The 12,500-nt window shown below is 45.4% G+C and overlaps 1 protein-coding gene across 7 annotated transcripts in view; it reads right to left on the bottom strand.

The window, feature by feature from the left end:
• Positions 1–12,500, bottom strand: part of LOC123511437 (adenosylhomocysteinase-like 1) — a 101,431-nt gene that overhangs the window by 33,208 nt on the left and 55,723 nt on the right. For 3 of the 7 annotated variants that reach the window (XM_045267315.1, XM_045267314.1, XM_045267316.1), the window contains one exon: positions 11,215–11,867. The exons of 3 other annotated variants lie outside the window; for them this stretch is intronic. In XM_045267315.1, the coding sequence (XP_045123250.1) occupies positions 11,215–11,277 (63 nt within the window). In that variant the 5' untranslated portion in view covers positions 11,278–11,867. Of the gene's footprint in view, positions 180–11,214; positions 11,868–12,500 lie in introns of those variants that run through there. One more of the 7 variants, XM_045267317.1, reaches the window with a different exon arrangement.

Here is a 12,500-nt window from a genome sequence, read left to right as displayed (position 1 = left end):
AAGCCAGGTTACCCTCATCTTCGTCCCTCGGCATCTTCCCTCTTCTTCCTCTTCCTCTTCTCTGGATCAAATTCCTTCACCGCCTTAACGTGTGGGCCAACAGGTCTGATGCTGTTGTTTGTTCTTCCTTTCTTCTTCTTTGTGTGTGGTTGCCTGTTTTCACTTTATCTTCCTCCTCCTCCTCCTCCTCCTCCTCCTCCTCCTCCTCCTCTTGTTGTTTCCTCTTCCTCTTTCTTGTCCGTCTCTCTTTCACTGAGTCCCTTGTCTCTCTTTCAAGTGTGTTTTATTCTCCTCTTTATTGTCGTGTTCCTTGTCTGTTTCTCTTCTCTCTTTCCCTCTCCTTCTTATTGATTCTCCTTTGTTTTATTTCTCTTTTTTTTTTTTTTTACCTTTTATTTGGAGAAAGATTGATTATTGTAATGCATTTCGTGTGTGTGACGAGAGAGAGAGAGAGAGAGAGAGAGAGAGAGAGAGAGAGAGAGAGAGAGAGAGAGAGAGAGAGAGAGAGAGAGAGAGAGAGAGAGAGAGAGAGAGAGAGAGAGAGAGAGAGAGAGAGAGAGAGAGAGAGAGAGAGAGAGAGAGAGAGAGAGAGCAAGCATCTTTAAAAATTCCTCTACTTCTCTTTAATCTTCTCTTGAAGCTTGGCCATCACAGTCCACTTAAACGATTCCTTCCTTGAAAACAAACGTGCCTTTCCTTAAATTCCCAGTCCGTGTTCTTTAAATGCCATCTTTCTAAAATATTCCCTTTATTTATTTACCACTTTTCGTGTGTGTGTGTGTGTGTGTGTGTGTGTGTGTGTGTGTGTGTGTGTGTGTGTGTGTGTGTGTGTGTGTGTGTGTGTGTGTGTGTGTGTGCTGGTCTCAGGTGTAACAGAGAAGGTATACACATTTATTTTAGCAGCCTTATCAGTGTCCGGCCAGGTAGAGTGCGTTAATTAGAAGCAGGTATGTTAAGGTTATCACAGGTGTGTGTGTGTGTGTGTGTGTGTGTGTGTGTGTGTGTGTGTGTGTGTGTGTGTGTGTGTGTGTGTGTGTGTGTGTAATTCACCTCGGTCGCCTACTGGTCACCCAGCCAGTCTTTCCCATTACGGAGCGAGCTCAGAGCTCATAGACCGATCTTCGGGTAGGACTGAGACCACAACACACACCAGGAAAGCGAGGCCACAACCCCTCCAGTTACATCCCGTACCTATTTACTGCTAGGTGAACACACCCCACACATTAAGAGGCTTGCCCATTTGCCTCGCCACTTACCGGGACTCGAACCCGGCCCTCTTGATTGTAATTCGAGCATGCTAACCACTACACTACGCGGTGTGTGTGTGTGTGTGTGTGTGTGTGTGTGTGTGTGTGTGTGTGTGTGTGTGTGTGTGTGTGTGTGTAGTTTCATCTTCACTATTAATTAAACATCATCATATTCATCGTCCAAAACTATTACTGCTCTCTCTCTCTCTCTCTCTCTCTCTCTCTCTCTCTCTCTCTCTCTCACACACACACACAAATTTCTCAACTTGCTAACTTGCCACAGACTCGTAACTTCCCGCCTTGCGCGCCACCAGTCACCCTCACAACCCAAAGGCATCTTCCTCTCCCCCTCACTTCCCTCACACTCACACTCCCCCTCCGCCTCCGCCTCCTTCCTCCTCCTCCTCCTCCTCCTCCTCCTCACACTCGCCCTCTCCTCAACTCGCCCTAACAAACTGTCCCCACTCTTACCCCACTCTGCTGTCTAAGGACTCTTGACTGTGTGTGTGTGTGTGTGTGTGTGTGTGTGTGTGTGTGTGTGTGTGTGTGTGTGTGTGTGTGTGTGTGTGTGTGTGTGTGTGTAATTCACTACGGTCATCTGCTGGTCACCCAGCCAGTCTTCCCCATTACGGAGGGAGCTCAGAGCTCATAGACCGATCTTCGGGTAGGACTGAGACCACAACACACTCCACACACCGGGAAAGCGAGGCCACAACCCCTCGAGTTACATCCCGTACCTATTTACTGCTAGGTGAACACACACACATTAAGAGGCTTGCCCATTTGCCTCGCAGCGCCGGGACTCGAACCCGGCCCTCTCGATTGTGAGTCGAGCGTGCTAACCACTACACTACGCGTGTGTGTGTGTGTGTGTGTGTGTGTGTGTGTGTGTGTGTGTGTGTGTGTGTGTGTGTGTGTGTGTGTGTGTGTGTGTAATTCACTGTTTGATCTGCTGCAGTCTCTGACGAGACAGCCAGACGTTACCCTACGGAACGAGCTCAGAGCTCATTATTTCCGATCTTCGGATAGGCCTGAGACCAGGCACACACCACACACCGGGACAACAAGGTCACAACTCCTCGATTTACATCCCGTACCTACTCACTGCTAGGTGAACAGGGGCTACACGTCAAAGGAGACACACCCAAATATCTCCACCCGGCCGGGAAATCGAACCCCGGTCCTCTGGCTTATGAAGTCAGCGCTCTAACCACTGAGCTACCGGGCGTGTGTGTGTGTGTGTGTGTGTGTGTGTGTGTGTGTGTGTGTGTGTGTGTGTGTGTGTGTGTGTGTGTGTGTGTGTGTGTGTGTGTGTGTGTGTGTGTGTGTTAAGGTCTGAATCCATCAATGTGTGGTTTAGGTTAGGTTTGTCAGTGTTGGAATGTGAAGTCAGTTTTGCTAATATCTGTTTCCTGTGGCTTTCAATTATTAGTTTATTTGTTTGGTTGGTGGGTTGATTGGTTCCGTGTTGCTGTTGTTGTTGTTGTTGTTGTTTGCTTTCTTTTGTCCTCACAAGTACATATAACTAAAATTGACTCCGTTTCTGCACATATAGTTTGACAAATCTTCGTGGTTTCACACACACACACACACACACACACACACACACACACACACACACACACACACACACACACACACACACACACACACACACACACACACACACACACACAGTCCTCACCAGTCTCTTGATACCATTATCTCCCTTGCTCTCCCAGATCCTGCCTCTTATCTCTCCCTCACTTACTCACTCTCTCTCCCCCAGAAGTATGTTACATCATTCATTCCTTCACTCACTCACTCACTCACTCACTACTTGACACCGCTGTCTCCGTGGATCACAAATCAATCAAATCACACACACACACACACACACACACACACACACACACACACACACACACACACACACACACACACGTAATCATCTTCCTCCTCCTCATTCTAATTCTGTTTGTGTATCACGACTTTTAGACAACATAGATATCCTCCTCCTCTTCTCCATCTTCCTCCTCCTACTTTATTTTCTTCGTCTTCCTCCTCCTCCTCCTCCTCCTCCTCCTCATCTTTCTCGTATTCTACTCATACTAATTCTCTTCATGTATTTCAATTTTATAAAACACACAATGTCTTCTTTTCTTCTTCTTCTTTAATTATTATTATTATTCCTCTTCCTCTTCCTCCTCCTCTTCCTACCTTTCCGTACCCTCTCTTTTTCATATATTAATTCTCTTTATCTCTCAATCTTTATAAAACACATTACATGTCCTATTCTTCCCCTCCTCCTCCTCCTCCTCCTCCTCCTCCTCCTCTTGGCATCCTTACTTCTCACACTAATTCTCTTCATCTACATTCCAAAGTTGGTGAGCGCCTCCTATTCCTCCTCACAGCTGCTTGCCTTCCTCATATTTCGCTTCTCTCTCTCTCTCTCTCTCTCTCTCTCTCTCTCTCTCTCTCTCTCTCTCTCTCTCTCTCTCTCTCTCTCTTTCATGTTTTGTTAGTCGTCTCTTCTCATTCTCCATCTTTTCTTTCCATTTTGCTTCACCGATGCCTTTTTACATTCACGCTCATGGAAAACTAAGAGCAATTTATATTATTTCAATCTGAGATCTAAGAAAAAGTTGAAAGAACGATGATAATATATGTTGGTTCAATCAGCTTAAATAATTATCAGATGCACAAATCTCTCTCTCTCTCTCTCTCTCTCTCTCATATATGTTGGTTCAGTCAGCTCAAGCAATTATGAAATGCACAAATCTCTCTCTCTCTCTCTCTCTCTCTCTCTCTCTCTCTCTCTCTCTCTCTCTCTCTCTCTCTCTCTCTCTCTCTCTCTCTCTCGCTAAACCAGTCACTGAAATTCCTCCCGGGTTTTCCACATTGCACAAATTTCTATGCAGTATTTTTATCCATCATTTTATTTCTTTCTTTCTTTATTTATTTACTTTATAACACTTCCCTGTTTTCCTTTATTTGCTTACTTACTTGCTCGACAATGGAAGATGGAGAGAGCAAGAGTGAGAGAGGGAGTGATGGAGTGAGAGTGAGTGAGTTAGAGAGAGAGAGAGAGAGAGAGAGAATTTAAGTCTGTCTGTGTCTGTGTCACAACGGAACGAGACTGAGATACAGCTCTCTCTCTCTCTCTCTCTCTCTCTCTCTCTCTCTCTCTCTCTCTCTCTCTCTCTCTCTCTCTCAATGTTATTTCTTATCTGCAGCCTCTCAAAAAATTATCATGTCCTGTTGCGTGTGTGTGTGTGTGTGTGTGTGTGTGTGTGTGTGTGTGTGTGTGTGTGTGTGTGTGTGTGTGTGTGTGTGTGTGTGTGTGTGTTAAAATACCCACACGTTTACTCAATTATGTTTCCCTGTTTATGCGAACGTCAATCTCTCTCTCTCTCTCTCTCTCTCTCTCTCTCTCTCTCTCTCTCTCTCTCTCTCTCTCTCTCTCTCATCACGCCCACATGTCTATCACTGCCGGTTTCTCTCTCTTTTTATGTCTCTCTCTGTCACAATCACATGCTGGCACCACTACTGAAATGCTCTCTCTCTCTCTCTCTCTCTCTCTCTCTCTCTCTCTCTCTCTCTCTCCCAGGGCCAGATAACATGTGATAAGGGCACTTGGCTGAACCTTGTTAGATAAAGTATCAGGTAGAGAGAGAGAGAGAGAGAGAGAGAGAGAGAGAGAGAGAGAGAGAGAGAGAGAGAGAGAGAGAGAGAGAGAGAGAGAGAGAGAGAGAGAGAGAGAGAGAGAGAGAGAGAGAGAGAGAGAGAGATGAAATGAGAGAGGATATGGGAGAGGGAATAAGGAAGGAGACGAGAGATAGAGAGAGGAGGAAGAGAGAACGGAAAATGAGAAGAAAAAGGGAAAAAGAGGAAGGAAGAGAGAAAAGAGAAGAAAACAGTAAAAAGGAGAGATGAGAGAGAGAGAGAGAGAGAGAGAGAGAGAGAGAGAGAGAGAGAGAGAGAGAGAGAGAGAGAGAAAGAGAGAGAGGGGAAACAGAGGAGGAAATATCAAATGGAAAAAAAGGGTGAGGGGACAGGGAGGAGGGAAGATGAGAGAGGGGAGATGGGAGAGGGAAGAGGGGAGAGGAGGAGAGAGGAGAGGGGAGACCATATAATTTTCTTGTAAGGCGCAGTTATTGTTGTTTCCTGTGTCTGTTGATTTTATTACTAATTAAATGATGTTTGGAGGAGAGTGGAGGGGAGGGGAGAGGAAGGGGAGGAGGATGAGGGGAAAGACAAAGAGGAGAAGAGAGAGAGAAGATTAAACAGGAGGAGGAGGAGGAGGAGGAGGAGGAGGAGGAGGAGGAGGAGAAGGAGGAGGAGGAGGAGGAGGAGGAGGAGGAGGAGGAGGAGGAGAAGGAGGAGGAGGAGGAAGAGGAGGAAGAGAGAGAGAGAGAGAGAGAGAGAGAGAGAGAGAGAGAGAGAGAGAGAGAGAGAGAGAGAGAGAGAGAGAGAGAGAGAGAGAGAGAGAGAGAGAGAGAGAGAGAGAGAGAGTATATAAGAAACAAATATCTCAACTAATCTATACATAGACAGATAAAGACAAACAGACAGACAGACAGACAGACAGACAAGATAGATAATAAAAACAAATAAAATGGCAAAATATAAAAATGTCCAAATATCGCGTTTTTTTTTTTCCTTTTCTCTTTCCATTTTTTTTTCTTTTTTTCTCGTTTTTTTTTGAGAATCGTATCACAGTTCGTTTTTTTATTTCTATATATTGTTCCCCCTTGCTGTCTTCTTTACTTTCTTTTCTTGCAAAGAGTTTCATATTTCTCTCTCTCTCTCTCTCTCTCTCTCTCTCTCTCTCTCTTCTCAACAATAATGAAAAATCTCTGAAATGAAAAAAAAATAAGAAATTCAAAACTTCATAATTAATAAACTTTATCCTTTCCTTTCTTTATTTTTTCATCTATTTATTTAATTTCGGATGTCAGAACTAACTCTCTCTCTCTCTCTCTCTCTCTCTCTCTCTCTCTCTCTCTCTCTCTCTCTCTCTTCATTAACATTACCGTTCCTCCTCCCATTCATCATTCAGCCGTCCTTAATCTTCCCTCTCTCCATTATTCTCTCCCACCTCACTCTTTTTTCTCTCCCAACATCCCTCCCTCTTTCCTCCCCACCTCCTCCCCACCTCCTCCCCTCCCCATCTACTCATAATCCCCAACCTTTAAACCCCTAAACACACAATAGTAAATGCGCCACAACTCTCCCCTCTCCCTCTCCCTCCCCGTCTCCCCTCTGCTCTCTCTCTCTCTCTCTCTCTCTCTCTCCCCTTCCTTCACATTCCACTGACCTTGCTTGTACAGTGCAATCTAGTTTAGAGGAGGAGGAGGAGGAGGAGGAGGAGGAGGAGGAGGAGGAGGAGGAGGAGGAGGAGGAGGAGGAGGAGGAGGAGGAGGAGGAGGAGGAGGAGATCAAATACTGTAAGGGACACTTCCCCCTTCCCCCCCACACACCTTCTTTTCTCTCTCCCTCCCTTCCCATCGTTTCCCCAACATCCCTCAAATCAAAGCTCAGGGACACACACATACACACACACACGCACACCCACGTACGCACACCCACGCACGCACGCACACACACACACACACACACACACACACACACACACACACACACACATTGATTCCCTCGTGTCCCCTTCTATTATTCTTTTTACCCTTCTTTCTTCTTTCTTTCTTTCTTTCTTTCTTTCCTTCCTTCTTCACTTCCTTCCTTTCTTTCTTTTTTTCTTCTTTCACCCTTTCTTCTTCTCTTCCCCTTCGCTTATTTATACCCACAAATCCTACCTCAAGGACAGACAGACACACACACACACACACACACACACACACACACACACACACACACACACACACACGGGGGTCTAATCGCAGTAATGGCCACACTCCCTTCCAAGGAAAGGTAATGAATACTCTAATGGTCTTATTTACTGCAGAATGTACCGGATTATCAACTTTAGTAGTAGTAGTAGTAGTAGTAGTAGTAGTAGTAGTAGTAGTAGTAGTAGTAGTAGTAGTAGTAGTAGTAGTAGTAGTAGTAGTAGTAGTGATACAGGTTGGATAAGAGTGTGTGTGTGTGAGGGTGGTGGGTTGGGGGTGTGAGCAGAACGGCGAGTCACGCTATCTTATCACTGTTCATGGAGTCACGTCATCTTATCGTCGTGGATCAGTGTGTTGTACTCTCTCAGGCGCCTCCTCATCACTGGTTCAGGCAGGTATTGGCGCCGCTACCTGTGTCCATCTACACGCTCCAGTTAGTCTTATCTGGCATCAATGTTATAATTAGTATTGGCTAGTATCGCTAGTATAGTCACTGTGGTTTATTTGCGGTATGTATGTTCTTTTTATTCACAGTAATCCATGTTGATTGCATTCACGTATTTTGTGTTTATTCTTATTTGAAAGTGTAATATATCAGCTCTTTTCACTCAGAGTGGTTGTGGTTTGTTGTGTAATATCAGTTTAATCTGCTCAACTCGATCTGAGGTGAATGTAGCGTCATTTACTTGCTACATCAGTACAATAAATCAACATGTGTTTGTCAATTATAACTACAATGGCTTTCTTGGAATTCTGACGTTTTTAGTAACTTTATTGAACTCGTAACCTCAACTTGATGCATTTCTTCATTTTTTCTGACGTAACAAGCTTCATCTGTCAACAGCCTCCCTGCACCACGTGGCTCTACAGTCTACACCACTGTCACCACCAACACCAACATCTGTCAACAGCCTCCCTGCACCACGTGGCTCTACTGTCTACACCACTGTCAACAGCCTACCCCTCACTACTCCCATCTTTGTGTCTAGGCAATTTTCGTAGCTCAAGTCATGTTACTCTGCACTGGTGACCGAGTGATCCGTGCGCAGCGCCACCACTAGGGCGTGACCCGTCATATCAACAAAGCGCTAATAATAAGAGCCGTGCATGCTGTGCAGCTGTTGTGGCGGTGACGGTACACCAGAGCATTCACCGCTCATCCTCAGAGAGAGAGAGAGAGAGAGAGAGAGAGAGAGAGAGAGAGAGAGAGAGAGAGAGAGAGAGAGAGAGAGAGAGAGAGAGAGAGAGAGAGAGAGAGAGAGAGAGAGAGAGAGAGAGAGAGAGAGAGAGAGAGAGAGAGAGAGAGAGAGAGAGAGAGAGAGAGAGAGAGAGAGAGAGAGAGAGAGAGAGAGAGAGAGAGAGAGAGAGAGAGAGAGAGAGAGAGAGAGAGAGAGAGAGAGAGAGAGAGAGAGAGAGAGAGAGAGAGAGAGAGAGAGAGAGAGAGAGAGAGAGAGAGAGAGAGAGAGAGAGAGAGAGAGAGAGAGAGAGAGAGAGAGAGAGAGAGAGAGAGAGAGAGAGAGAGAGAGAGAGAGAGAGAGAGAGAGAGAGAGAGAGAGAGAGAGAGAGAGAGAGAGAGAGAGAGAGAGAGAATGACAAAGCCCTCCAGGGACTTAAGCTTGTGAGGAGGCAAATAATGTGGCCAAAGTGAGTGAGTGAGTGAGTGAGTGAGTGCGTGAGTGAGTGCGTGGTACAGTACAAAGACACGTTGGTCGAGCCGAGGGAGCGTTGGTCAGGGTCAGTCAGGTATTAATATGACGCAGACACACACAGACACCGTTCCTCCACTTTACCGTGACACGTGACCTGAGCCAGTCACCAGAAACAAATAAGGCGATAAAAGAGGAACACACACTTTTTTTGGGCCTTCCCTTGACACGGCCCTGCCATGCCCTGCCTTGCCTTGCCTGGAGTGCCTTCCCTTGCCCTGCTCCCTTCACTTTCCACAGACTTGAGCCCATACAAGGGGAAAGACGCACTAACTCAACCCTCAAGAATGATCACGAACAGTTTGTGGTGGTGACGCATGGACGTTACTTGACTGGGTGTCACTTGCCTTGTTTACTTTGGCGTGACTTGAGTGCATTGACTCGAGAGATTGACCGCATTGCTTCTACAGATGAAACAATGAGTCAAAGAGGTAAGAAAGAACATTCATCTACTACAAGTCACGCGGACATACACTTCCTTCTTTTGCTTCTCAGCCTTCCTGTGACTAACGCTCCTTTCAGAGATAAAATAATGCGTAATAAAGATAAAGATGGTGGTACATATATATAGGTATACTCATGTGGTAGAAATAGTGGTGGTGACACACGGACATACACCTCCTTCTTTTGTTTCTCAGCCTTCCTAAGACTTGAACTGCCGTCCTTCGAGAGATGCCTATCGAAACACACTTGGAACTCAGCCCGGCCTTCACTCTAATCAAACTCACCTTGGACTTTTTTTAATAAGTGACCTCCTTGTATTTATTTATCAATCAATTTATATATTTCTCTACTTTCTCATTCATTTATTCATTTGCATATTTAACCTATCAATTTTGTTGGTGTCCCAAATGAATCACTTCTCTATACATATATTCTGACCTATTCAATGAGCTGCCTTTGTCCCGATTAAACTCACCTATTCATAAAACAGATATAAACATCACCAAACGCACCCAACACACTGAAGGCCGTTAATGATTCCATATTAATAACCTTCCCTGCCATTCTATGTACATAATCAACCACACACACACACACACACACACACACACGTAATCAAAATTAATACCATTTGCTATCATTCAATCTATACTCAGTGAAATATTTCATAAGCTTATTTGAAATGACTCCCATAATATTACTAATCTTTCACTAATGACAGTAATATCAATGGAAAATATAATCCATTACATTTCAAACTTCAATTCTGTTTGGAAAGTTACTCGGCTTGACTTTGACTTTTGATCAGAGTTGCTCAAAGAAAGAAACAACAAAACATATCTTCAGATTCCTCAATGTTAGTCAGGCAAGGAAAGAGACAAGGCAACATTCCACCTTCCTTCTTTCCTTTGACCGATTCACATTGGAAAGAAAAGAAAAGGAAAGAGCGAACAAAGAAAGAGACAAGTTAATATTTCACCTCGCTTCTTTCTTCTGACAAAATCATAATACAGTGGATGAAGATGAAGAAGTAGAAGGAAAGAGAGAGAGAGAGAGAGAGAGAGAGAGAGAGAGAGAGAGAGAGAGAGAGAGAGAGAGAGAGAGAGAGAGAGAGAGAGAGAGAGAGAGAGAGAGAGAGAGAGAGAGAGAGAGAGAGGTAATCTAAGTGGTTTGGGTTTCTTTCACTTTGCACACAATCAAAAGGTAAAATCAAGCCGATCACTTCACATGAACAGTCACGGCCGCCACAGACTGGATGAGACGCCATCAGACCTCCTGCCACTCAGTAATGCCCTCCTTTCATTTCGTCTCTTCATCTCTGCTAAGACTCTATCAAGCGTCGCGTTTGCAAGGACACTGTTAGCCGGTCAGGGGACATATGACTGAGAGGAAGACACGGGGAAAGAGCGCCCTTACTCTAATGTTGCCTTTCCTTTGTCTTAACTCTTGTGATCTGCTGAGAATATGTCACCTGTCATGTTTTGCAAGGACACTGTCAGCGGGCCGCGGGACACAACACTGAAGGGAAGGAAAACACTTGGCTACAGTGTGGGGAGAAGGGAAAACGTGAAGTGTTACTCTAGTGCGTTTGACATTTTCCCTTTGATCTGTTAAGAAGAGAATCTATCAACAGTCAAGTCTTGTAAGGTGACTCGTGGGGTGGGGTGGGGGGGTGCATAACTAAGAAATATATTAAGCACTGTGAAAAATCCATGTTTTATTTTAATTCTGTCTTGTGTCCTCTGATCAGTTAATAATCTATCAGGGCAACACTATTGAGGGAAAACATTAATCCAAACACAATGGGAGGAAGCAGCAGCAGCAGCAAAGCTCTTGTAATTCCAGTCCATGTGACCGTGACTGTAAAGCCGAGTCCAACCAGACAGTCACTATAGCCTCTCACCACCAGACAGTCACCAGACAGACACTACAGCCATACAGTCAGCACCAGATAGTGACAGTAACAGTAGGCAGGTGTGATGATGTTACCTTGAAGGAGGACACGCGGCCCATCTCCATGACGTCATCACCGTTCACTACTGCCGCCGCCATGGCTCCGGGCAAGCAGAACGCCTTCACCTCGCCTCACGACAGTCACGAGGGGGCACGCGGCCTCCTCTGCCTCTCCCCTGCAACGTGTTTAGACCTGGCGGTGGAGTGGTTCGGCCCTGCTGGCGGCCACCATGGGAGTCTACCCACGCTGCACGGCGAGTGTACGGCTGCCTCGTGCCTCGCTCTGCCCGTGCTTGCGTTAGTGCAGCAGGTTATTGTTGTTGTAGTTGTAGTTGTAGTTGTAGTTGTTGTTGTTGTTGGCAGTAGTGGTTGGCTCAACACAGGCGCGTAACACTATTACTATTACTATACACACACAACACTAACACATAGAAACTTTTGATTATTATTTGGCTTCTTTTGTTTATGTTCACCTCACACACAGGACGGAAGGGGTCAATGTTGGCTGCTCTCTTTCTTTCCTTCTTTCTTTCTGTGTCTCTGTTTCCTTTGTCTTGCTTCCTCTCAGTTTTCCTTCTCTCTCTTTCTCTCTCTCTCTCTTTCTCTCTATCTCTCTGTCTTTATCTCTGTCTCTGTCCTTCTCTTCCCTGTCAACACAACGCCCCCTGAAACACGCGCCGCCTCGCCAGCTGCAACAACAACGATGCTCATTGGCCACACAAATATCAACCACAGAAAACGAAACGAGAAGAGCACCAGCCTAAGTCACAACCTCACCACGCCACCACTCAGCGTTACACACGTCACCTTGTATGTACGTATGTAAGTATATACGTATGTATGTATGTATGTGTGTATGGCACACTACGAACAGGACGAAAGGCACAAACAAAAATAGATAGAAAAAATTATATATACAAAGAAAAATAGGAAAATAAAACCAAAAGAGAGTTTCGTCCAAGTTGAATGAGACGTAACGTAACAACAGGACAGCGGGTCACGTCACGTCACTGTGTCAGAAACCATTGTAACGTCACAAATACGACGATTCCACCACATTTACACCCATATTAAAAACTCCTTGCTCTCTCAACACGACAATTTCCCAGGACCACAGGGTTTTCAAGAATGGGGGTGAAAGTGTGAAGAGGGGGCAGTATGGGGTGAAGGGAGGCAGAAAGGGTGAAGAGGGGACAGAAAGGAGTGAAGGGAGGCAAAATGGATGAAGAGGAGACAGAAAAAGGTGATGGGAGAAAGAAAGGGTGAAGAGGGGACAGAAAGGGGTGAAGGGAGGCAGAAAGGGTGACGAGGGGACAGAAAGG

This window comes from Portunus trituberculatus, chromosome 31 (genome assembly GCF_017591435.1).
Source record: "Portunus trituberculatus isolate SZX2019 chromosome 31, ASM1759143v1, whole genome shotgun sequence".
Classification (NCBI taxonomy): Eukaryota; Metazoa; Arthropoda; class Malacostraca; order Decapoda; family Portunidae; genus Portunus; species Portunus trituberculatus.
This window is presented reverse-complemented; position numbering and strand designations above follow the sequence as displayed.